This window comes from Pristis pectinata, chromosome 7 (assembly GCF_009764475.1).
Source record: "Pristis pectinata isolate sPriPec2 chromosome 7, sPriPec2.1.pri, whole genome shotgun sequence".
Taxonomy (NCBI): Eukaryota; Metazoa; Chordata; class Chondrichthyes; order Rhinopristiformes; family Pristidae; genus Pristis; species Pristis pectinata.
In genome coordinates this window covers 26,475,992-26,500,726 of record NC_067411.1, presented here as the reverse complement: position 1 = coordinate 26,500,726, position 24,735 = coordinate 26,475,992, and the positions used below count along the sequence as shown (strand labels likewise).

The 24,735-nt window shown below is 40.4% G+C and overlaps 1 protein-coding gene across 7 annotated transcripts in view; it reads left to right on the top strand.

The window, feature by feature from the left end:
* Window positions 1-24,735, top strand: part of arhgef28a (Rho guanine nucleotide exchange factor (GEF) 28a) — a 283,580-nt gene that overhangs the window by 58,441 nt on the left and 200,404 nt on the right. For all 7 annotated transcript variants that reach the window (XM_052019926.1, XM_052019922.1, XM_052019928.1 and 4 more), the window contains exons 5-7: window positions 5,147-5,330; window positions 8,041-8,218; window positions 21,817-21,910. In XM_052019926.1, coding sequence (XP_051875886.1) covers window positions 5,147-5,330; window positions 8,041-8,218; window positions 21,817-21,910 — 456 coding nt within the window. The remainder of the gene's footprint in view (window positions 1-5,146; window positions 5,331-8,040; window positions 8,219-21,816; window positions 21,911-24,735) is intronic.

Here is a 24,735-nt window from a genome sequence, read left to right as displayed (position 1 = left end):
TAGGAGCCTCTGAGTCTTGGCCTTTGCCAACCTTTCCCTATATTACGTTCCAATTGGTAAATGGGATATATCCTAATGGGAAGCGTGTGGATCAAAGTTCAAATGAATAACAATCTCTATGAATTTCTTAATAGTTTCCAAATAAGCCAGAGAAGCAGCTATCTTTGCATAGTACTTTTAGTTCTAGGGCAGTGCAGTGATTATTGGCTCATGGCCGCAAATGAGATTTTGTCCAGGGTTCCTGCTGTGAGTGAGTAAATAAATTTGATGGGTCTCAAAAGCAAGGACTCTGAACACAGTCTGGCAGTAAAGGATTTTATTTACAAAAGACAAACGTCGGAAAATGATAACAGGAATAACACACGAGCACACACACAAACAAAATGAACTAGGTACATACAATCAAGGAAAAACAATACGATACCTGCCACCCCTTGATTCAGTGCAGGCACGGCTCTCTGCTACTAGGGACACTAACCAAAATGTTCCCAACCCTTAAACAGTGCACACCTCATCAATGATTTCTCCAGTGCCGTTCCACGGTACTCAGCCTGGAGTGAAGCAGAGTGATCCCTTGAAGATGGCAAAGAGAAAGAGCCGAGCACATGTGGCGCCCTTTATAGGGCTGGGGGGTCCAGCCTAGGTAATTTCCAAAGGCCAATGGTCAGGTGTGCGCTGATGGGTGGGGCGGAGACAAATCTTGATTTGCAGTGGTGTGTCTTCCAACCAGGTAGTGGGCAGTGCTGTCACGTGACAGCCACGACCCTCCACAATACAGTTCCTTATTTTGTTTGTCTTGTTTCTAGATTTTGATCTTTGAATTGATTTTTTAAAAAGTATCACAGTTGAAAAAGGAGATTGAATATTTAGTTAAAAATCAAAACTGAGGTTTGTCATTTCAAGGCTGCTGTTTAGTCTAGAAGTTTTAATTGCTTACCCTTTTAATCTGTTGATTTCAATGGTACAATAATTGGGTGAGTAGCCAGGTGATGAAGCTAAATATTATCCACTGAATATCCATTCTATTACTCACCATTTTAGATAAGGAAGTACGTTTATGTGTTAATATATTTACTACACAATTTTTAGTACCTAAATGTCCATCAAAAATGCTGTTATTTCATTTAAGTCGTTCCTCAAGTAAGTCGTTCACCAAACAATTTGTTGACTCTTTGGATTGTTTTGCGATGTTCAAATCTGATTTTTTTTTCTAATTTGAGTAGTGTATCACACATTGAAGAAAACTTTAGAATAATATTTTGAAATTGTTTTAACTGAAGCAATAAGACATACAAATGTCCAGTGCACTTTATGTACTACATAACTGGTGTGCACTAATAATTATGGAAATCACTTTTGTGCGTCATCACATTGTATTTGCAGTAAGTGTTTTTTGTCCTGAACTATAGCATAATTCTTTTATTGTTTCTGTCTAATGGTACAGTTTAATTGGGCTGATTCCAGGAGTCTTCAAGCAATTTGTATAATTTGTTGGCGTAATTAGAATGAAAGCTTTTTGGTCTTGTATCCATTTATGCATGGTTGCATTTTTCAAAGATTTAATTAATGCATAAGTAATAACTCTAGCCTAGATGTTGCCAACTGTACTGCAGAAAAGTAAGATGGGATATTATGGAAATGTTTTAGAAGTTCAACAAACCACTCACTGTAGTTCGGAATGCTCTTAGATTGTATCCCCATCCAATTTCTGGTAAGCAGTAGAGTGGTTGTAGAGATGCCTCAAATAGGAAAAATCCACGACTAAGACTGCCTTTGTGAATTGAACCTCCAATGTTGCTGATGGCCAGTAAGTGTTTTGTAGATCTTAGATTGGTACAGTAGTAGAGAAACAAGTGCATTTTAGCTGTTTTTACCTTTATGTTGGCACATAGCTTTTTACAAATTACTATGTCAAATATAGTTTGTTTCAAGTTATATTTCACCCCAGCATAGAGGTTTAAAGGTGAAGAGGAACAATACAGGGATGCCACCTGGTAGACCTGAATGCAGCATGATGGATGATCTCCTTGTATTGGCTAGTTCACTCAAGCTTCTGAAAGCAAAAGAAGATGATTGCAAGTCTCTAAGTTGGAAATTAAACTGGAAAACATTGGTAAAGCTAAGTGGCTCACTCGGCAACTATAACAGATGTTCTTTAACTAATTGCTTTTAGACTGATAAAGAGTACCTCATAAACATTTAGCTTTTGCTTCCTTCACTCGAAGATTTAAAATTAGTGGCATAGCTAGGTAAAAATTGTGCAGCAGTACTACACCATATGGGTGACCATATGGGACTTCATCTAGTCACTTTGATCAGGTGATGACCATGTATGTGTTTTGTGAGATAGGATATGTGCATAAAACAGGCAGATGCCCTGGTCTTTAAAGATGCTATCCTAGCAACGGTGACACCTGAGGTATTGAAATTTTAGGTTGGTCAAAGTGATCAGAAGAATGTTCCTTTTTTTTCATTGTTCAGTTAGCTGATTTGATTTTGTTTTAAGTAGGGAAAGAATATTTTGTACCCAATTTATAGTACTTGTTTTTCAAGGTTGTTTATGTTATATAGATGTATAATGAGGTTTTCAGTCCAACAGACCTGACTTTAATTCATCACCATAAAAGTATATTTTGCAAAATGATAGAAAATAATCCTGTTTGGATTGTTCACTTTTTCTGACTGAAATGTGGTGAAATTTCCTTAGTAAGATTACTAGAAATATTAATTGAGATTTAGTTTAGCTGATTAAGTTTATTAAAATAGTCAGAAAATGATAGATTGCACTTGTTAGGCATTGATATTTTATAATGACATTGAAGGAGGTCATTTGGCCCATTGTCTATGCCAGCTTTCAGGGCAATCCACCCGTTCTATTTCCCTACTTATTTACCTGTAACATATTCTCTTTCTCGTGGATTGAGTTGGTTTGTGGGTGGTTTTGGGGTCAAGATTTGGTGATTAGTCCCTGGGGTGAGTCTCATTACAAATAATCGTGATAGTGTTTTGGGTAGGGGGCTTGCTCAGGTGGTTGGTCCCTGAGGAGGGAGGTGCTTGTGTCCCATGATCGGTGCTGTTGGATTCGACTGTTTTAAGTAGTTTTTTAACATGTATAATGTTTAATACACCTCAGATGGCTGTACAAGGAATGGCTGCTTCTTAGCTTATTGGTTTGTCCATCAGGTGAATACGTGTTCACTCATTGGTTGATTTTGTCACAGGTATCTAATAGGTTTTCTGATTGGACAATTGTTACCTAAGGAGTACCTGTTATCTCAGGGAAAAAGGTGTCGTTTTTTGTTAATCTCTCTTGCCCCTCTCTCTCACTCCCCCTGCTCTCTCGCTCTCTCGCTCGCCCCCCCCCGCCCTCTCCTCTAGCCCTAGTTCACTTTTACTTCCTTTGTTTCAATTCACCTCCTAGTAGTAAAGCTAGTGCCATGTGCTCTCTGACTGTTTCTTTGTTTTAAACTTTTCCACTAAAACTTTGTGAAGCACGAAGTTGTTTTCAACTCATTCTTGGACTCCTGAAAGAACCTGTGGATTCGAAGATAACCAGATCCGATAGTGTCTTTGTGGAGTTGGTGTTGGGTGATTGCTGGGTGGGGAAGCGGAGCTGTTCATTTTGGGTGATTGAGATTTGTGCAGTGATTAGAACTGGAAAAGTGAGAAAACATATACGTTTTAAGTTGCAGTGAGGTGGAGGGCTGAAGACAAAGGGAATGTCTGTGAAAGGGTGCAGACCAAAGTTGTCAAAATAACAAATAGTTTTAAAAAAGAAATTAAATTGGGTGACTGCCTTTCAAAATACCTATCTTTAGGTCACAAGACTGACTCTGAGTGTCCTGTCACTTGTCACTTTCGTTCTCTGCCTCGCTCCCCCTCTAGTCTCTGTCTTCAGTCTCTTGCATAGCTCTGATGGCCACTGTAAGTTCAAGAAACAGCACCTCATCTTCCATCTGGGCATGTTGCAGCCCTTGGGACTCAACATTGAATTCGCGTAACCTCTCTCCGTCTGCCTCTCCGTCCCTCCACTAATGTGGCTGCACCTCTCTGAATTTGTTTCTTTTTGTCTCCCTTCTGTTTCTAACTGTTGGTTTTTAAAGTAATTGTTACCTTGACCCCTTTAGCCTGCACACTATCACAGACATTTTCTCAACTGCCCCCCATGTTTGCAACTTAAAACATGTTTTCTAAAGTGTTCTTTTCTGATCAAGGGTTCTTGACATGAAACGTTAAATCTGTTTCTCTCTGAACTGAATCTTCTTGGCATGCTGAGTGATTCCAACACTTCTTGTTTTTGTTAAATGAGACCTACCAGAGTTGGATTCCCAGCAAAGGGCTGTGACCTGCCAAAGCATCCCCATTTAAATTGTGTAGCTGCAGAGCCTGCAGTATCAAGAAAAGCAGGTTAACTTGTGAGAGGACAATGTCAGATGCATGTTGGATTAGTGTGAACTAATCCTATTATATCTGCATGTGATAATGAAAACAGCTCACCTGGACAATCATAACTGCAACGGACAATAGAGTCACAGGGCCATGGAGAGGTACAGCATGGAAACGGGTCCTTCAACCCACTGAATGAGCATTGACCATCAACCCCAACCACTGATTTTTTTTTCTGTTTTGGTGAAATTTCCAGTGCTGCATAATTCGATCCAGGAAAGAATGTGATGGTGTTATTCTCTGGGAAACACTGATTTTTCTATTCTATCGTATGCAGTGGTATCAAATTTTTTCTAGTTCTCGTGAAGGTCACTGATCTGAAATGTAGCCACGTTTCTCTCTCCACAGCTGTTACCTAAGCATTTCCAAAGCTTTTAGTTACATGTACATCGAAACACACAGTGAAATGCATCTTTTGCATAGAGTGTGCTGGGGGCAGCCCGCAAGTGTCGCCACTCTTCTGGTGCCAACATAACATGCCCACAACTTCCTAACCCATATGTCTTTGGAATGTGGGAGGAATCCGGAGCACCTGGAGGAAACCCATGCAATCACGAGGAGAACATACAAACTCCTTACAGACAGTGGCCAGAATTGAACCCAGGTCGCTGGCGCTGTAATAGTGTTAAACTAACCACTACACTACTGTGCCTGCCTCAAATAACCCTTTATCCTGATTTCCTTATCTTTTTTTTTCTAGAGCTAATTCCCAGAGAAACCTTACTACATGTTTCAGTGAGATTACGTCTATATAAATTCTCTCAGTTTCTGCTGTGCAAACCTGGTGGAATCCAAGCTGTTATGGTGCCAAATGAGGAAGGGGTGACGCCTGTGGACTTGGCATTGAAGAATGGAATGCAGCATCTTGCTGAATATTTCAAAGAGTAAGTACCTGATGCAATGTGAAAAATATCTGCTTTTCCAATGTGTGTTGTAGCTCCTTAATTACAAGCCTGTTTCATTTCTGTAAAATTCAAGTCATGAGTGCAGTATTTTAAATATTGAATGAAGTGGGAGTCCCAAGTATTTGTATGATTCTTTATATATTATGTTATGTTACATGAGTGGAAAATTGTAGAATTAAATATATTGTAGAATTAAATATATAGATTGCAGGGGATTACAGTAAATGTATCGGTTTGAGTGATGTAGCTTTGAGATTTAAGAAGTGCTGTATTGGTTCTGTTTTCATAGGGGTGAAAGTGAGAGGACAGTTTTACTCACTGCATTGTACTGAATCAACTCAATTTGTCCTTTTCCAACAGTATTAAAGTATTTCCACTGGTCAGTGCTTTATCCCTTTATCTGTCCCCCAATTCAGTACAAAAGGTGCAATAGAAACATCATTGCCCAGAAATTTTTCTGTGCCTTAAAAGCCACATTAAAGCGATGGTGGGGGACGGATCCTTACCTGCTGAGTATTTTTAGCATTTCTTGTTTTTACTTCTGTAATGCAGTGATCAAAGGAGTTGGATATACCACATCTGGACACTCTGCTTTACACCACCCATACAACAGTATTGGACGGGAACTGGGGAGAGTAGATTGGGAACACTAGTTATTGGGTAAATCCACACCTGACATGTGGGAGTCTTTTAAAGACCTGGTTAGAATTTAGGACCAGTGTTTCTGTGAGGATGAAACTTGGATGACAAAAGGTTTTGTAAGTGAAGTCAAAAAGAAAAATGAAGCATATGTAAGGTTTTGGAAGCTGAAATCGGACCTTGAGAAATATGAAGGAAGCAGGAAAGAACTTATACAAGGAATCAGGAGAGAAATGTCCTTGCTAGTAGGATTACAGAAAATCCAAAGGCGTTTTGTATATATATTTAAAAAAAACAGAAGGTAGCTGGGGAAAGGGTAGAGAAACTCAAGAACAAAGGAGGGAATTTATGCCTGGAGCCAGAGGAAGTGGGTGAGGTACTAAATGTTTACTTTGCGTCAGTATTCGCCTAAGAGAAGGACATGCGTGATGGTGATATCAGGGAGGGATATGTTGATATTAAGAAAGTGGAGATGTTGGATTCCTTGAAGAACATTAAGGTGAATAGGTCCCCAGGGCCTGATGGAATCTATCCCAGGACACTGAGAGGCAAGGCAGGAGATAGCTGGGGCCTTGACAGAGATCTTTGTTTCCTCTTTAGCGACAGGCAAGATCCCAGAAAACTGGAGATTAGCCAATGTTGTTGAAAAAGGGCAATCTGGATAATCCAGGAAATTATAGGCCAATGAGCCGTACACCAGTGGTAGGGAAATTATTGAAGAAGGTTCTTTGGGACAGGATTTACTTGTATTTGGAAAGACAGCATGGCTTTGTGCAGGAGAGATCATGTTTTACAAATTTGATTAAGTTTGTTCAGGAGGTGATAAAGATGGCTGATAATGGTAGGGCAGTGGATGTTGTCTATGTGGACTTTTCTAAAGCATTTGATAAGGTCCCTCATGATAGGCTGATCCAGAAGATTAAGTCATACGGGATCCATGGTGAGTTGGTAGGTTGGATTCAAAATTAACTTGGCCATAGAAGACAGAATAGTAATGGAGGGATGTTATTCTGACTGGAGGTCTGTGACCAGTGGTGTTCCACAAGGGTCAGTGTTGGGACCTCTGTTTGTAATATACACTGTATGTTAATGATTTGGACAATGTTAGTGGTTTGTTTAGCAAGCTTGCAGATGACACAAAAATTGGTTGAATTACAGATTGTAGGGAAGGTTGTGAAAGGATATAGCAAGATGCTGATTAGTTGAACATTTGGGCAGAGAAAAGGCAGATTAAGTTTAATCTGGACAAGTGTGAGTCGAGTGGTGCATTTTGGGAGGACAAATGCAAAAGGAAAATAAATGGCAGGACCCCTGGGAGCATTGATGTACAGAGGGGTCTTGGGGTGCAACTCTATAGCTCCCTGAAAGTGGCAGCACAAGTGGATAGGGTGGTAAAGAAGATGTATGGCATGCTTGCCTTCATTGGGGCATTGAGCATAAAAGTTGGCAAGTCATGGTTGCAGCTGTATAAAACTTTGGTTAGGCCATATTTGAGTCTTATGCCCAGTTCTGGTCAATGCATGACAGGAAGGATGTGAAGGCTTTGGAGAGGGTGCAGAAGTTCACCAGGATGTTGCCTGGATTGGACAGTATTAGCAATAAGGAGAGTTTGGACAAACTTGGATTGCTTTCTCTGGAGAGTCAGAGGCTGAGGGGCAACCCGATAACTTCTAAAATTATAGCAGCCATAGAGAGGGTAGGTGGTCAGAGTCTTTTTGCCAAGACTGGCACGCCAATTACTGAAAGGCATAGGTTTAAGGTAAGAGGGGGAAAGTTTAAAGGAGATTTACAAGGCAATTTTTTTTAGTACAGAGGTGGTAGGTGCCTGGAATGTGGTACCAGGAGTGGTGATGGAAACAGACACAATAGCAATGTTTTAAGAGGCAGTTAGACAGACACATGAACAGCTAGGCAGCAGGGGGACATGGACCTTGTGCAGGCAGATAAGGTTAGTGTGGGGAATAGGCTCAGTCAAGCATAGTCCACCTTTGGAAGCTGTTGGGAAGGCAGGTACATTGAAATATTTCATAGCCTTTTTTCTCCTTCTCAGTCTTCAGAATTCCCGCATTGCTCCATCATCTGGAATCTCGAAGACCTTTGGTGACAGTTATGTTCTGCAGAAGTGTCTTAATGGACCAAACACCTGTATATTGACCATGGAAAACAACAGAAGGCAATCCCTTGAGACAGATATTCTGCTTCTGCGTAGATATATACAGGAGAATACAGTAAGCTGAAAATGTTTTCTTGGCAACTTAAATCTATTACCAATATAAAAGGAAGCATAAGTATTGTGGTATCTTCCAACTGCTGTTGGTCATTCTTCAAAACTGTTGTGTGCTGCTGTGTCTGTGATCTAGACTGTATAGATCAATATACAGAGTAAGCATCAATTATGAACCCATCAAAATAAACTATTATTGGTTCTTCTTGTGACCTACCTCTTTTATCAAGATTTTGTTCATTTTTCCTATTTGCACTTGTATTTCTTGGTGGAAAATTTTATTTGTTAACACTCCTGTGAAGTATATTGGAATGGTCCACTTCTTAGCAATACATTCATAAGTTGTTGTAGACACCAGAACCAAAACGTGCTTTTATATTGCTCTTTTGATTTTATATTAACAAAAGAGACATGGAAGGATATTGAACTAACATTGTACATTGAGCCAGAAATGAAAACTTTTAGAGAGATGTCCAAATATTTGGCTAATGGTGTTGGAGGTGGATGGGAAGAATATTTTATGGAAAGAATTTCAGAACATTCCTCTGCGTGGTTGATGTCTGCGATGCCATTAGTGGATGATGTGGTGGTCATGGGTGCAGTGTTGTCATATATGAGAGGGATATAAGAGGCAAGAACTGGACAAACTGAGTTCTTGGGAATGGATAGTGCCTGGAAGAGGTTACAGAAATAAGGAGGCTGAGACCCTTAAGAGATTTAAACATACGTATGATACTGTGAAATTTGGGGACTGGTTGCCCATAAACATTAACAAGGATGGCAGCGATAGAGCTGGTGTGGGATTAGATATTGTTGAGGATTTAAAGGATGAAGGATGGAAAAATGGCAATGAGAGCATTGAAATAATTGAATCTGGATGATCTGAGCCAGAGCAGTGTTGAGCTATGTTATAAAGGTGGAAATAGACTCTCTGAGGTGGAGAGAATATGAGATCAGAAACTTTTCTTGGGATCAACTAGAAGTCCAAAATTGGAATCAGTCTGGTTTAACCATTAATAGTAACCAAGGACCAGGGAGTGGGGTAGAGTATTTATGAGAGGAAGGGGTGGGCAGGGCTCAAGGTGTAGATTCCTGAAGGCAAATGATTTTCTCTGGAGGGAACTTCTGGAGGAAGTTGCACTTTATTCTGAAGTAGTTTTTGGACACTTGTGCTGTCAGTTTCCAATGATATGCTGATAGGTTAATTGAGATAAGGTGAAGATATCTTTATTAGTCATGTACATCGAAATACATAGTGAAATGCACCTTTTGCATAGAGAGTGTTCTGGGCGCAGCTCGCAAGTGTCGCCGCGCTTCCGGTGCCAACATAGCATGCCCACAACTTCCTAACCCGTACGTCTTTGGAATGTGGGAGGAAACCGGAGCACCCGGAGGAAACCTACGCAGGCAGGGGGAGAGCGTACAAACTCCTTACAGACAGCGGCTGGAATTGAACCTGGGTCGCTGGCGCTGTAATAGCGTTACACTAACCGCTACACTACCGTGCCTGCCCAAAATTGGCTACTGTAAATTTGCTCTTTAATTCTTTTACTACAAACTTACACAAAGGGGAGTTGATAGGCATATGAAAGAGAATAAATTATGGGACTAAGTGGAAATAAAGAGGAGTGGGACTATGGGATTGCTGTATTGATAGCTGGCATGGACCTGATGTGATGAATGGCCTCCTGTCTCAAAATAGGTAACTATGGAGGAAATGAGAGAAGACGTGCAGAGATAAAGCTGGATGTCAGCAATATAAATATGAAAGTTGGGGCTAAGTGCTTCAATGATGTCATGAGGGAACAGCATGTAAATAAGAGAAATAGGATGAGGGTGGATTGTTGGATGGTTCTGAAGGTTGCATTGTAGCAATATGAAATGAAAGAAGCCATTGTTGAAAATATTCTGGCTTTGACTGGACAAGTAAGAGTAGAACTAAATGAAAACAGTCCCTCCACTATCTTTTCTTAAGCTTTTATCCACCCTGGATTTTTTAAAAAATATTTTTATTTTTCACATTTGTAATTTTGAGACATTAGTGAAATATTATCTTAATTGAAAATTTATAGAGTAGTAATTGTACATTATGAATATATTAGTGAATTTGTACTTGGTGGCCCAGGCTTTTGGCACCTTCTTGGAGCATCTCTTCTATTTCCAAGATACTTCTGACATTGGCAGTGTTTCAGGCACTGATATCATAAATGCATGGCAATTACACTCAGCCTCTGATTAGGACCTGTGGAGAGGCTTGCAATAGCTCCAAATGGGTAAAAAAAAAATGGTGTTGTAGCGGGAACTGGTTCGATGCTGGTGTGGTGAGTCGCTACAGTATATTTCCTAAATAGAATGTTATTGCAGCTGATTTCTTTTAGCTATTGGGCCTGCTTGGTGGTGTTTTCACAGGGCAGCCTTTGATTTCTGTTCTCTCCTGTTATTCGCTAACTTTTGAAATTAGGTCCCAACAAGCAACTCCTAATGTATATGTCATTGCAATGCAGATATTGGGATTGTGAATTGGATTATGGATTATGAACAATTTACCCTCTATTGGACCAGTTAGTGGAAAGTTATAGGGAATTGTTTTTCTGTCTCTACCTCTCCCATTTAGGAAAAAAGCAGTAAGGTGAAACGCACATGATGTATTGTAGCAGTAATACTAATCATCATAAGTACCACAGCTCATTAGCTATTTAAGGAAGATCATTTCAGGATGACTAGATGGTAATATTTTATATATAAACAAATTGAGGAAACCAAGGTCTACACATTTGTTTAATTTAAGGTTGAATCTTTTTTTGCTCTTGGACGGTATTAATATTCATGCCTGCAACTCACAAGAAGTCCTAATGGATAAGTGCATTGTCTGTTCTTGCACCAAACCAAAGGGACTCCAAGAGCTTTACACTGATACCCATGTGTTTGATTTCGGTTGATGGGCCCACAATTAACCTTCACACCCATAGGCTAAAGAGGAGCAAGATCAGCTAGATGAATATGATCATTTGGTGAAAACCGGTTCATGTTTGTATTAAGGCTCTGGTTGAATGACTTGCTGGCATTTGTTGTTAGGCTCACACATAAAGAATGACTGGAGTCTTGCCAGTTCCAGTAGATTAGATGCCAGAAGAGTAGCTAATTTTAAGGGAGGAGATAATCCTCCTTGCAATCCTACTCTTTCAAAAGCAGAGAGTAAGAATAAATAGGTCATAATGGGGCTGGTGAACTGTTAAGTGGGGTATCACAGGGATCAGTCCTAGGTCCTCAGCTATTCCTATTTTGTATTAAGGACTTAGATGAAAAGGTAATATGTCTTCTAATATTCTCTTATGATATAGGTCCATTTGGGCCATCGAATCAATGCTGGCTTGCAGAACAATCTCAAGTCCCCACTTATCTCCCACTATCATCATCTCTCTCGCATGCAAGATTAGGTGGGAAAGGGAATCATGAGGGAAGTGTAGAGTTAGTTGTAAAGGAGATGAACAGTTTATGTGAAGCAAGGTGAGGGATGAAAAATATTGTGGAAAATATGAAGTTATACATTTTGGTGGGAAGAATAGAGAATCAGAATATTTTTTAAACAGTGACAAATTGAAAAATAGGGATTTTGGTTTGCTGTTTCATGAGATGCAGAAAGTGAACTTTAGGTACAACAAGCGATCCAGAAGGCTGATGACACTTGGGTCTTTATTGCACAGAGGTTGAAGTACCAAAATATGGAAATCTTGTTGAAATTGTACAGAGCTTTGGTGTGACCTCATTTGGAATCACTGTGTGCAGTTTTGCTCTACTTGTCTAAAGGATACATTTGCCTTGTGAACCTATGCTGCACTGAATCCAAGATTGATTACTAGGATGAGAGTACTATCCTGTGAGGAAAGACAGAGAGAAAGAATTGAGAGTTGATCTTATTGAGTCATTAGGGATGGGGAAACAATGAGGACCTGACAGAATAGATAGGGGGAGGTTATTTCCTCCAGCTGGAGAATCTAGGAGTGGGAGTCTCAAGCCGTCATCGGTTTAGGACTATAAAGAGAGAGATTTTTAATACTGCGGGTTGTATGTCTTTGATAGGCCTCTGGGTAGAGAAATTTAATTGGCTGATTATTTCCTGAGGCAGAGATCAATTGATTTTTGGACACTGTGGGATCGGGGGGAAATTGGACTTGAAGCACAGGGTTTGCTACGATCTTATTAAAGAGGAGAATTGGCTTTATAGGCTCATCGTACTTTGATATTTTATTTCCTTATGAAAACAAGTGATCTGGTTGTAATTGGGAAAAAAAGTTCACTCAGGATTTAAGGGTTTTTTGGCTTCTCTGTTTAGACAGATCTTGCATATCACCATACTACCATGGCCTAGATGTTCTTTGGCAACTGTAAAAGGTATATTACAGCAGGCTAATGAATGATCTTTTTGAGGGCTGGTGCAAAACTCCATAGCACATGAAGCTCAAAGTTTGTGTCTAATAGAATCAGCCTTGCATGATTAACAAATTCAAAGATGATTCCTATTCACAATCCACTATTGAGAAGCAAGTGGAGGAAAACAGTTTGTGATTCCAGGTCTCTTTGGTAATGAAAGCGGGTATGCTGGGAGAGAGGACTGAGGAAGTGCTGGTAGGATCAGAGTATTAGTTAGTGGAAAAGCACATGAATGTGTGGAAAAGCTGCAGGATAACAGTAATTTCTTATTCTCAGGCACATCAAGTGACCAATGGCATTGAAATAATTGTGCAAACAGAAATGTATTATAAAAATTGTCTGACATCTGGATCTTAGAATAGATACAAGAAAATGCACTCAGTTCCCTGACCCTGCTCTGCCATTTCACAAGTTCATAGCTAATCTGATTGTAATTTCAACTCTGCATTTATGACTACCCCCAGTAACCTTTCACCCCTTTGCTTATCAAGAATCCATTTACCATTGCCTTAAAAATATTCAAAGCTTCCAACATTCCTTGAGGAAAGGAGTTCGAAAGAGTCACAGCCCTCTGAGAAAACATTTTGCCTCATCTTTGTCTGAAATGGGTGGCTCCTTTTATTAAACAGTGATCCCAGTTCTAGATCCTTCTGTAAAAGGAAACATCCTCACCACATCCACCCTGTCAAGACCCCTCCGGATCTCATATATTTTCATTCAAGTTGCCTCTCACTTTTCTAGACATGAGCAGACACAAGCTAGCTGGTCCAATTTGGAGCATCTGGATAGGAAAGACAGCATCTGGACAGTAAAGACACCCACGTTAGACTATTGTATATTTACTACAGCTCCACCTTCAATACTATAATTCCAAGCAAACTCATCACCAAACTCTGAGACCTGGGACTCAACACCTCTCTTTTGCAACTGGATCCTTGACCTCCTGACCAACAGACCGCAATCAGTAAGGATAGACAGCAACACCTCCACCACAATTATTCTCAACACTGGTGCCCTACAAGGCTGTGTCCTCAGCCCCCTACTCTACTTCCTATACACTCACAACTGCATGACCAGATTCTGCTCTAACTCCATCTACAAATTTGCAGATGATACCCACCATAGTGGACCGGATCTCAAATAATGATGAGGTGGAGTACAGGAAAGAAATAGAGAATTAGTGACATGCTGTCATGACAACAACCTTTTCCTCAATGTCAGCAAAAGAGCTGGTCATTGACTTCAGGAAGGGGAGTTGTCCTGGTCTAACCATGGCCAAGAAAGCTCACCAGCACCTCTACTTCCTCAGGAGGCTAAAGAAATTTGGCATGTCCCTTTTGACACTCACCAATTTTTATCGATGCACCATAGAAAGCATCCTATCTGGATGCATCACGGCTTGGTGTGGTAACTGCTCTGCCAGTGACTGCAAGAAACTGAAGAGAGTTGTGGACACAGATCAGCACATCATGAAAACCAACCTCCCATCCATGGACTCTGTCTATATTTCTTACTGCCTCGGTAAAGCAGCCAGCATAATCAAAGACCCCACCCACCCTGGACATTCTCTCTTCTCTCCCCCGTCCCATCGGGCAGGAGATACAAAAGCCTGAAAGCACATACCACCAAGCTCAAGGATAGCTTCTATCCTGCTGTTCAGCAGCCCTAGTACGATAAGGTGGACTCTTGACCTCCCAATCTACCTTGTTATGACCTTGCACCTTATTGTCTACCTGCACTGCACTTCTTCTGTAACTGTTACATTTTATTCTGCATTCTGTACTGTTTTACCCAATGCACTGTGTAATAAATCTATCTGTATGAACAGAATGCAAGACAAGTTTTTCACTGTACCTTGGTACAGTTAACAATAATAAACTAATTCCAATCTTTCCTCATAAGGCAACATACTAGTTTCAGGCACCAGTCTGGTAAGCCTTCCCAACTGCTTCCAATGCATTAACATTCTTCCTTAAATAAGACCACTACTCTGTACAGTGCTCCAAACATGGTCTCATGATTGCTCCATATAAATGAAGTATAGATTCCCACATTTGTGTTTAATTCCTCTCACAAATAATAACATTATGTTAGCTTTCCTAAATACTTTCTGTACCTGCATATTATCACTTGGCAAATTATGCACTGGGTCTCTCTGATCCCTTTGCATTACAGAGCACTGCAATCTCTCACCATATAGTTTTTGTTTTATTTTTCCTGCCAGAATGGACAATTTCAAAAATTTCTTGCATGACACTCCATCTGTCAGATCTTTGCCCACTCATTTAATCTGTCCACAGCCCTTTGCAGCCTCCTGATGTCTTCTGCACAACTTACTTCCCCATCTATCTTTGCTAAATTTATCAACCAAATATTCTGTGCCTTTATCCAAGTCATTTATGTAAGGAAGTTGAGACATCAGCACTGATCCCTATGGCACACCACTTGTTGCATCTTGCCAATCAGAAAAAGACCTATTTATGCTGACTCTCCATTTCTTGTTAGCAAGCAATATTCTATCCATGCCAGTATGTTACCTCCAACATCAGGGGCTTTAATTTTTTTTGCAATATCCTTTAATGCAGCACTTTATTAAATACCTTCTGGGGATCTAAGTATCGTACTTCCATGCTTTCCTATATTCACAGCAGATGTTACTTCTTCAAAGAACTCCAATAAATTGGTCAAGCATGATTTCCTTTTCAGTCTTTGACTTTGACTTTGCCTGATTAATTTTTCTGTGTGCCCTGCGCCACAGGCTAGCACCTGTTCAGGCAGGGCACCTTTAACTTGAATGAACACTGTGTTTCCATGTCGTACAGTGACCCAGCACATGCTGATAAATAATACTAGAAGTTGCATTCAGACATACATTGAACACCATTGGATGCCTCTGTGCACATTTGTGGTCCTCTGTGTATTAACATGTCACACACACAAACAGAGGGTCCCGAAACAAATTTGTGGACTATGCGGAGCAAACGGTAAGTTGTGAATTGGTGCCTATCATCAGCTTTTGGAAGAGCTTCATGGATGTTGAAATACACAAGGATGTTGCAGTACACTATGGAATCCCCAGGCTTTGGAATTAGGCTTTGTAATTGTAGACCACAAAAATTGATCATTTGGCTTAACAGGTCAATGGCAGAGTTTATCAACTGACTCCCCACCCCTTGCCTTACTTCATCCGATCCTGTCAACACGTCCATCTATTCCCTTCTCCTTCATTTACTGAAAATACCTGCAGTTCCTGCTCTGAGGTTACCTGTGGCTTCACCAAGCTCAGAGTGATGGTTATATCTGCTGTGTTTTTGTAAACCTTGCTACTTCCATTCTTTGTTTGATGATTTGGTGAGCTATAACCACAAGGAACCTGAAAACCATTATTTATCATTAGTATCTGATCCCGATGTGAAATTTCTGCTGAAAATGATATCTGAATGAGGATTTGTAAAATTAAATTTAGTTTCTCTGGCCTGAGGAGAAGTACTGTTTGATGGCTCTTTTACTAAGTTCATAATTGCCAATGTTAATATCTCATGTTTGATGCCATGTTCACCAGGATAAATAAATAAATGGGAAATTGATTTTTTCCATTGCATTTCCACGGTGACTCATCTAATGGTGGAGAACAGTAAATTGCTGAGATTAGTAATACTGACCAAACAAGTAAACAACTGAGGAAACAAAATTGAGGGAATTTAAAATGCCGTCTCCATTCATGCTTAATATCCTATTGAAATATTATTCAATCATTAATCATCCAGCATCAGAGCTATTTTCTAACCTCCAGTTGGCAGGCAGTTTTACAACATAACATTCCTGTTGACATAATTATTTCAGTACCATTAAGCACTTGATGTAATTATGACTACCTGTCAGTTAGAAATTATTACTGTAACACTGCAATTTTTAGGTTAAGTTAAAGTTATTTAACACTATTTAATATCTACTTATCTATATGGTGCACTAGAAATGAATAGTGTATTGATAATAAAAAAGTGTTAGGATTGAAAGTAATCAAATTCCTGTTCGGAACGGGATGCCCGGCTGTTTAAGTGGTGGTGCTTATGTAGGTGCCCCTACCCTCCATCCGCAGTCTCCTTAACCTCCGATTGTTCTGTATAAGCTAAGGCAATGAGTACATATAATTGGAGGTCTCTAATGTATTCAGGATTCTGTCATCATTTTAACCAAAATTGTCGAGATCTCTCCTTATTGAACCTGCCAGTAAAACTTAAAATTCTATGGCTTAGAGATTCCATTGTGTAGTGCAGTATTTATGTGTGTTTTGCATTGCAATTTCTTTCAAAGACTGATTGTAGAGAGTGATTCATGACTTATCGTGTGCTCCACATCATGAAATTGAATTGCATGGAGTGTTTCCAACTTTTAGATCACTTTCTTCAGATATGCTTCATTTAATTACTCTCAGTAAAGCTTGTCTGTTAATAGTGGCTGCTACTATCGCCAATTTGACTTGGAGGAAGGAAGAGCAGCAACTGTAACAACCAGAACCAGGAGCAACTGACAATTGGTCTGACAAAGGGTCTCCAACTTGAAATGTTGACTGTTTATCTTCCCATAGATGTGCCCTGACCTGCTGAGTATTTCCAGTATTGTCTGTTTGTGTTCTAGCACCGACTGCACCTATGGAGAGGGGGCACATGAGAGGGTCTGCTTTTAGTATCCTGTACACAGGATATATGGGTGGCTGATCAGTTCCTTAGACTTGCTGGAAGAGAAGTATACAAGAAGGCTATATTTCTCAAGTCAGATTGTTGAGGATTTCTAGATCTTTCTAGAACAGTAGGCATAAACAGTATCTGCCCTAGCTCTTCATTGCCACTGGCTCATTCTATCCTATTATATTTCCCAGTCTACAGTAGACAGTTGTATTAACCAGGTTGCCAGTACCCTTTTTGCTGGGGCTAATAAATATTCCCTATTGACCTCTGCTATCTCCAGCAGGGTGAGTATGGTTTTGCTGCACTATCTGTTTACCGTCTCGTTCAGGGCTTCATTAACAATTGGGGCTCCAGAGCATCAGTTAGTGACCTTCATCAGTAGGAAGGGGTAATAATTTCTTAAAATCCAGGTTGTGGCTGATCACAAAAACAGGATCATAAAATTTTGTGCTAAATCCCAAGCATTTCTCAGGCATCTCTCCCGTCAGCTTTTATGTTACATTTATCGAGAGACGTTCAATAATTCCTTGCAGTATTTGACTCATCTAGGAATGTTGGGGAACAGTCTACCATTATACCTCATATCAGGCCAAACAACCTCACCAAGGCTGAACAACACAATTTATTTTAAAGCAGTGGAGCCATCAGGGTCCTTGCTGAACGTGTGAAGACAAAAGAGACTGCAGATGCTGGAACCTGGAACAAAAAGCTGAATGCTGGAAGAACTCAGCGGGTCAAGCAGCATCTGCAGAGGCAAAAGGTGGATGTTGACCTTTCAAATCGAGACCCTGCATCAGGACTGAGAGGGAAGAGGAAAGATTGCCAGTGTATATCACCTACCAGCTTCAGTCCCACCCCTCCCTTGTACTGCTCTATGCTAGCCATCTTTCTTGTTCCCTCTCCATCCTGAGGCAGGGTCTTAACCCAAAACATCGACATACACCTTTTGCCTCCACAGTGATTTTTTTAAAAAAAAGTAAATTCATTTTCAGGCTCTGGGTACTGCTAGCAAGGCCAGCATTTATTGCCCATCCCTAATTGCCCCTGAGAAAGTGATGCTGAACTGCTGCCTTTAACTGCTGCAGGCCTTCTGGTGAAGGTATTCCCAAAGTTCCATTGGGGATGGAGTTCCAGGACTTAGATCCAGTGTTGAAGAAGGACTGGCAATGTATTTCCAAGTCAAGGTAGAAGGGAACCTGCAGATGGTGGTGTTCCCTCTTTACCCGAGGTTAAATTATTGGACTAATGCCCGAGAGGCCCGAGTTCAAATCCCAGCACTGCTGCAGTGGAAAACAAATTCAGTGAATAACCTGGAACTTGGGTGGGGGGGGGGGGGAGCTGGTTCTCTAATGACTTTCAGGGGAGGAAATCTACCAGTCTTACACAGTCTGACCTATGCACGTCCTGCCCAGCTTACAAATGCCTGACATATGTACAGCTTGTACATAAGAATGAGGTGTTTGGGGGACCGGTGGTATGGATTTACTGGCTGCTGTAGGGCTGTGGGCTCTTCAGCCTTGTGGGAGTTTTGTTTATGTATGAAGAGTGTTTGATGGCTCTGGGCATGTACTCAATGGAGTTCAGAAGGATGAGACGGGATCTCATTGAAGCTTACCGAATACTGAAAGGACTGCAATAGAGTGGACGTGGAGAGATGTTTCCATTAATAGTAGAGTCAAGGATTTGAGGGCACAGCCTCTGAATAAAGGCAGGGCCCTTTAGAACTGAGATGAGGAGAAATTTCTTCAGCCAGCAGGCGCTGTATCTGTGGAATTCATTGTCACAGATGGCTGTGGAGGCCAAGTCATTGGATGTATTTAAGGAAGAGATTGATAGGTTCTTGATTGGTAAAGGGGTTAAGGGCCACAGGGAGAATGGGGTTGAGAAAAAGAAAATAAAATCAGCCATGATTGAATGGCAGAGCAGACTCGATGGGCTGAATGGCTTGATTCTGCTCCTATATCTTATGGTCTTATGGACTTTGTGTCTGCAGACCCATCCTATGTGGTGGCTCTTAAATGCCACCACATGGAATGGGTCTGCAGACACATTAAGTCCATGAGTGGGTTGGCAGGCAACTCAAGCTGTACTATTACCCAGCAATATGCTCAATAAAGATCCAAAAGAAAATAATATTCCAGATGCTGGATATCCAAAATCAATGAGCTGGAAATACTTGGAAGGTCAATCAGCAACTGGGGAACAGAGTTAATGTTTAGGTTGATGACCTTTCAACAGATATCTGGAGACATCAGATGCTGCTTCTGCATGTGTCTTCTGAATTGTGGTACAAAGTCATCAACCTGAAAAATTAATTGCTTCTCCTTCCACAATGGCTGCCTGACCAGCTGAGTATTTCAACATTTCCTGTATTTAATGTTTAAAGAGCCTACCACATCATAGCACTGTGCTATATTGTTCACAGCTATATCTTATGGAGAAACCTGCATTTGGAGGAGGAATAAAGCACCAATGTTCAGCAAAAGGGGAATGTGTAGGAGAAAATGGGGATGGAGCAGAGAAGGAGGACAACTTCAACTTGCAGTAAAAGATGTGACAGGCAAATTAATTGCTCAGTGATTCCAGTGACCTCCTTTTGTAGCCTGAATATTTACACAAAACCTCCCTAGAATTAACAATCCTTACTGCATCCTTCACCACTCTCTTAATCCTGCATTAAAGAACATTGAAACCATTCAGCCAGCTTCAATAAATTACATTTCTGACAATGCGGATTTAGAATCTGCTATTGAACCACACTTCGAAGTGTCGAATGTGATACAGGTCAATTTAATTCCCAGCACAATAATTGTCTTACATTCATTTATTATTCAAGTGTCTTTCTTAGCAGAACGCTTACTGAGTCCATTGCTTAATATGGCGTTACCGTTGCTGCTCCTCCTCTGATGAAATTGGAAATGGCAAAGTTATGAAAGCCAGCTGTTACTACCGTGAAGCTCTTGGGATGCTCCTGGCCAGGGACTTCTTGCTGTTTGAGCACTTGACATCCCTGTGGTAAAGACAAATGGTTTATTTACTGCTGTGCTGTGACTGTCTGGCCTATTTGGCGTTCTAATGCTTCATGGAATGAGAGAGTGATGAACAAGCCGATTTTCTGCTGTCTCCAGCGAAACGATACAATCAGCTCCCTTTGTCTTACTGTTGGTCTCATGGGGCTGGGATCATTACTTGGACACATCTGTGGAGAGGGGACTCCAGAAAGTGAATAATGTCTTGAAAATTGCATCATCAATCTCTTTAAGGTAATGCTTGTTTCTGCGAGGTGACTGCACCTTCAAAGTAGAACAAAGGTTTGATCCCCGAGGCTGCATTTTGGGTGTACAGTCTTCCACCTGGAAGATTACTGAATTCCCAAGATACAAATGATAAATGAAGCCTCTTGTTACAGTATTGGTCAGCAAGAATGCTGAAACTGAATCCTTTTTTCATCACTCCTCTGGTAGAGAAAAGCACCAGCATTTTGCAATTGAACATTATCTTATTCTTGTGTTCAAATCTTGGCCATGACCCACCAAATCTCTGTAAACCTCTTGTAGCCATGCAGTCTTCCAAGATCACAATCCTCCTTTTGTCCACTCTCCACTCCTTTGTCTCACTAGTGGCAGATGTGCTTTGTGCCATTTGGGCCCTCTGCTCAGGAACTCCCTTGCCAAATGTCTCTGGCTCTCCACCCTTCTGCAGATTTGAGATCCTTGTTAAAATCTACCTGATAAACTAAACTTTTATTCAAACTGCACCTAATATCTTTTTTGACTAAATTTAGACAAAATTTAGGCAAAAATTTCATTGTTTAAATTGGGACTTTTTCCATGTTGAGGGATCAATTCATATCTTTCTTGTTGGTGTTGTCACTATTTCTTGTTTTCTTACTCTCCTCATTTTCTTACTCTCCTCTCTTATTTGCCACACCATTTCCTGGAACTTAATCAACTCTTGCTTCTGTCTGAATGGGACCAGAATATTACTGATCCTGGGAGTTAGTCCTGATGGTATTCCAAAGGGTGTCACCATTTCAGTCTTTCTTGCCTTGGTTAAAGTTACTGAGTGTTGCAATTATTCTTGCATTTTGACTTCTCTGTCCATTTTAGCCCAGGCCACCATTGTAACAAATGGCTTCATTTATCATTTGCCTCTTGGAAATTAAGTAATTGCCAAAGATTAAAAATAATGTTATCAATTCATGTGCATTATTTAGATGGTTTACACTTCAAGAAATGGTGATAATTCAAGGTTTATTATCATCTCTGATCATAACAAAATTTCCTTAGTCGTGTCTTTTATACTGGAGAAGTTCTGAATAATTAAATAATTCTATGTACATGAAATGCGTAATGTTTTATGTTTCTTCAGCAGTAAAATTCTCTTCTACTTCAAATGTTCAGATGTTGAGATGAAGTGTTGTTTAGAAACCTGTGAAATTAGTAATATAAAAATAATAGTTTGTGGTTGTGCTTTCTTTCAGATGGTGGCTTGTCAGAGCAGTACTAATGCAAAGAAAGTGATGTTGGATCTCCCTTCTATGGAGGAGGTTGATAATGAAGTAGAATTAGATGAAGGTATGTTTATGAAGTGTTTCATTTAGAGTTTAGCATCCAATTTGTTGGAAGTTACGTGTAGCAGCACTTTGTTATGTAATTATAAATTCTTAAACAGAATTTAATGAGAGCAGAAATTTGCAGGTGCCTCTGACTTTTAAAATTACTTTAGCTGAGATTTTTTATATAACACCAGGGCAATCACCCAATTATTCAATTAGAAACATCTATGAACTGGTCATATCTCGAGAGCTAGTAGAGGCTTATGCTGCTGTGACTTACTTTTCTTGTTTAAATGCTGACTGACCTGCTGTGGATTGCCACTGTTTGTTGTCTTTCTAGTGGAAACATTCCATGTGAAAGAGACCTGGACTGATTATAATGTGTGCAGTACTGGAAGAAGTGTGATGCCTTGATCAGTTCTACCTCTTTAAAAAAAAACACAGATTTAGGTGAGGAGTGGATTCTTTGCCTCTGATTCAAAGGGTCTCACATCAGACAGAACTTCAGGAGGCAATGAATCTTGGAATCTACTTAACTACTTGGTATCATAAATAACCTGAACCACAGTAAATACCTAATGGTTCGGCTGAATTGGTAATTTCACATAATTACTGATGGGTGTTTGGCATGCTTCAACCTGCCATCATTTTGACCAGATGCTTTCCAGAAGCATTTTGACATCTACCACTGTGGATGTGATTTGTTTAAATCAGGGTTGTGATCTAGATTTTTGATACTTTAAACAAAAACTGGTGAGGTCCCATTTGTTGCTGGATAAGCTGGGTAAAAAGGGCAAGATTTGTATCTCAAACTTTTTGAAGCAAAACATAAATAGGTACTTATCTGCAGCTAATTAGAACACAGGAACCTAGGGCATGCATTACTGCCTTCTGACTGACTCATCCTAAAGCTGTTTGTGAAAGTCCCATAAAGATCAAGATCTTCGGTTATGATGCTGACAGAACACTGTTGCTAGTTTCGCTTTGCGAGGTCATGCAAGTTCTCATAGCTGTTGGCTTTTAGCCCCATAGCTGGGAACTCTGTAGCCTATCCTTAAAGGGGACATACCAAAGTAGACACAACGTTCTAACAGCTACAGAGGAATTGATGCTGCAGTGATGGTGGAGGAAGTGGGAAATGTGAGGGTGCTCCCAGGGGTTTGTAGGGATCTGGACAGATGAACAAAGGAGGCATATTCTTTGGGCAAGGGGTCCATGAGGATTCTCCAGGGACACTGATATTTGTCTTGGGAGGAAAATGTAAGGGATATGTCTGCAAAGAATAATATTATGTGAGTGCAATCTATGAATGGCTGTAACTTGGGGAAGCCTACAGTTCAGGCGGTCTCCATGCCCATTATGTCTCGTTTGTGGGCAGCAGGAGAAGTAGGTGACATATTCCCTCCTTAAATATGGAGTTTGGGTGACCTCCCTTGTGCATCAGTGGGCAGCAAATAGAGAAATGTGGCGGCAAACAGCCTGGAACAGTCCTGTAACTGTTACCTTACTCTCCGTGGGCAGTCGAGGCACAACATGACGTGGCAGAAGGTTGCATGTCTCTGAGGATGCAATTTGAGTACTGGCCCTTTAAATGGCTCTGTTTCAGGAGAAACTAGACTTGTAAAGGCTAGTTGTTCTTTGAGTAAGTAAGAACTGTCTTTCAGACTGAGATTAAAAATTATGTGAAGTAAATTTTGCATACTGTAGAATGCAAGAACATAAGAAAATAGGAGTAGGTCACTTGGTCCCTCACACCTGGCCCATCATTCAACATGATAGTAGTTGATCTGCCACAGGCCTCGTCTCTTCTCTACCAGTTCCCTTAGCCCTCAATTCCCTAACCTTTCAAAAATTTATCTACTTCCTCTTGTACATAATTTTTTGAAGTTTTTGCAGCAGAAGAAAGGTGCTTGGGCAAGAAGTCTCCAGTGGAATTTCCTGATGGGCACTAAGGCACACAGAAATGGGCAGAATATTGCTGTACTCTGGTTTAAGCCATTTTTCAGCTGCACAGGATCACTACTTTTGGAGCTATGAAAAGGGATTTTGGTGCCAGAATCTTTCTGTTGTTAACATAGCCAAGAGCTTCCAGCTTCAAGATCACTACTCACTTTCATCCATTTCAGCAGCCTCAGCTAGAATTATTACTGATAGTCCTTTTCCTATTTTCATTCTTTGCTGTCTTGTGCCTCCCTTTTCACTACCTCTTGTTGAGTTCTTTCTGTGTATCCTCATTTCCCCTCTTCCTTCCCTGGGTAATACTGCTATCTCACTTCCTCCCACCTACTCCTACTTTGCTCATCCCTTCCCATTTGTCACACACACTCTTGATCTTGCCATTATCTCTCACAAACAGCTTCTCTTCTAATTATCTTTTGCTCTGTTTCTTCTAATTTTCTCACCTTTCTAATGGCACAGCTCCTCATTGTCATTCTTAACCTACACCTGAGAGCAGTTTGATCATTGTAAGAGAAATAATTTGCATTTTTAGGTTTATTTGATTTCATTATTCTAAATAGATATAATATTAAGTTGATAAGCTGCATCTCAGTCTTATCAATTGAGGTATCCCAAGAAAAGCCTAAAATAATCCTGTACTTTAACTACATTAGGAAAACACCAGATGGAGCTCTGAACTTCAGTCAGCTGAACCTTCTCAGGGCAACATGCAGTGAAAGAGGATTAAAGTATTCTTTCTATTTCAGACATTGTTCCTGTTGCAACAGAGGGAGGTGGGGAAGTAAAGTCAGTTAAGCTTGATGCTTAACAGGTATCTCTAGCTCAGAAATATTGCTTGGCAATCTGCTGGTGATTTTAGAAGAGATTAAATAGGGAACAAATTAG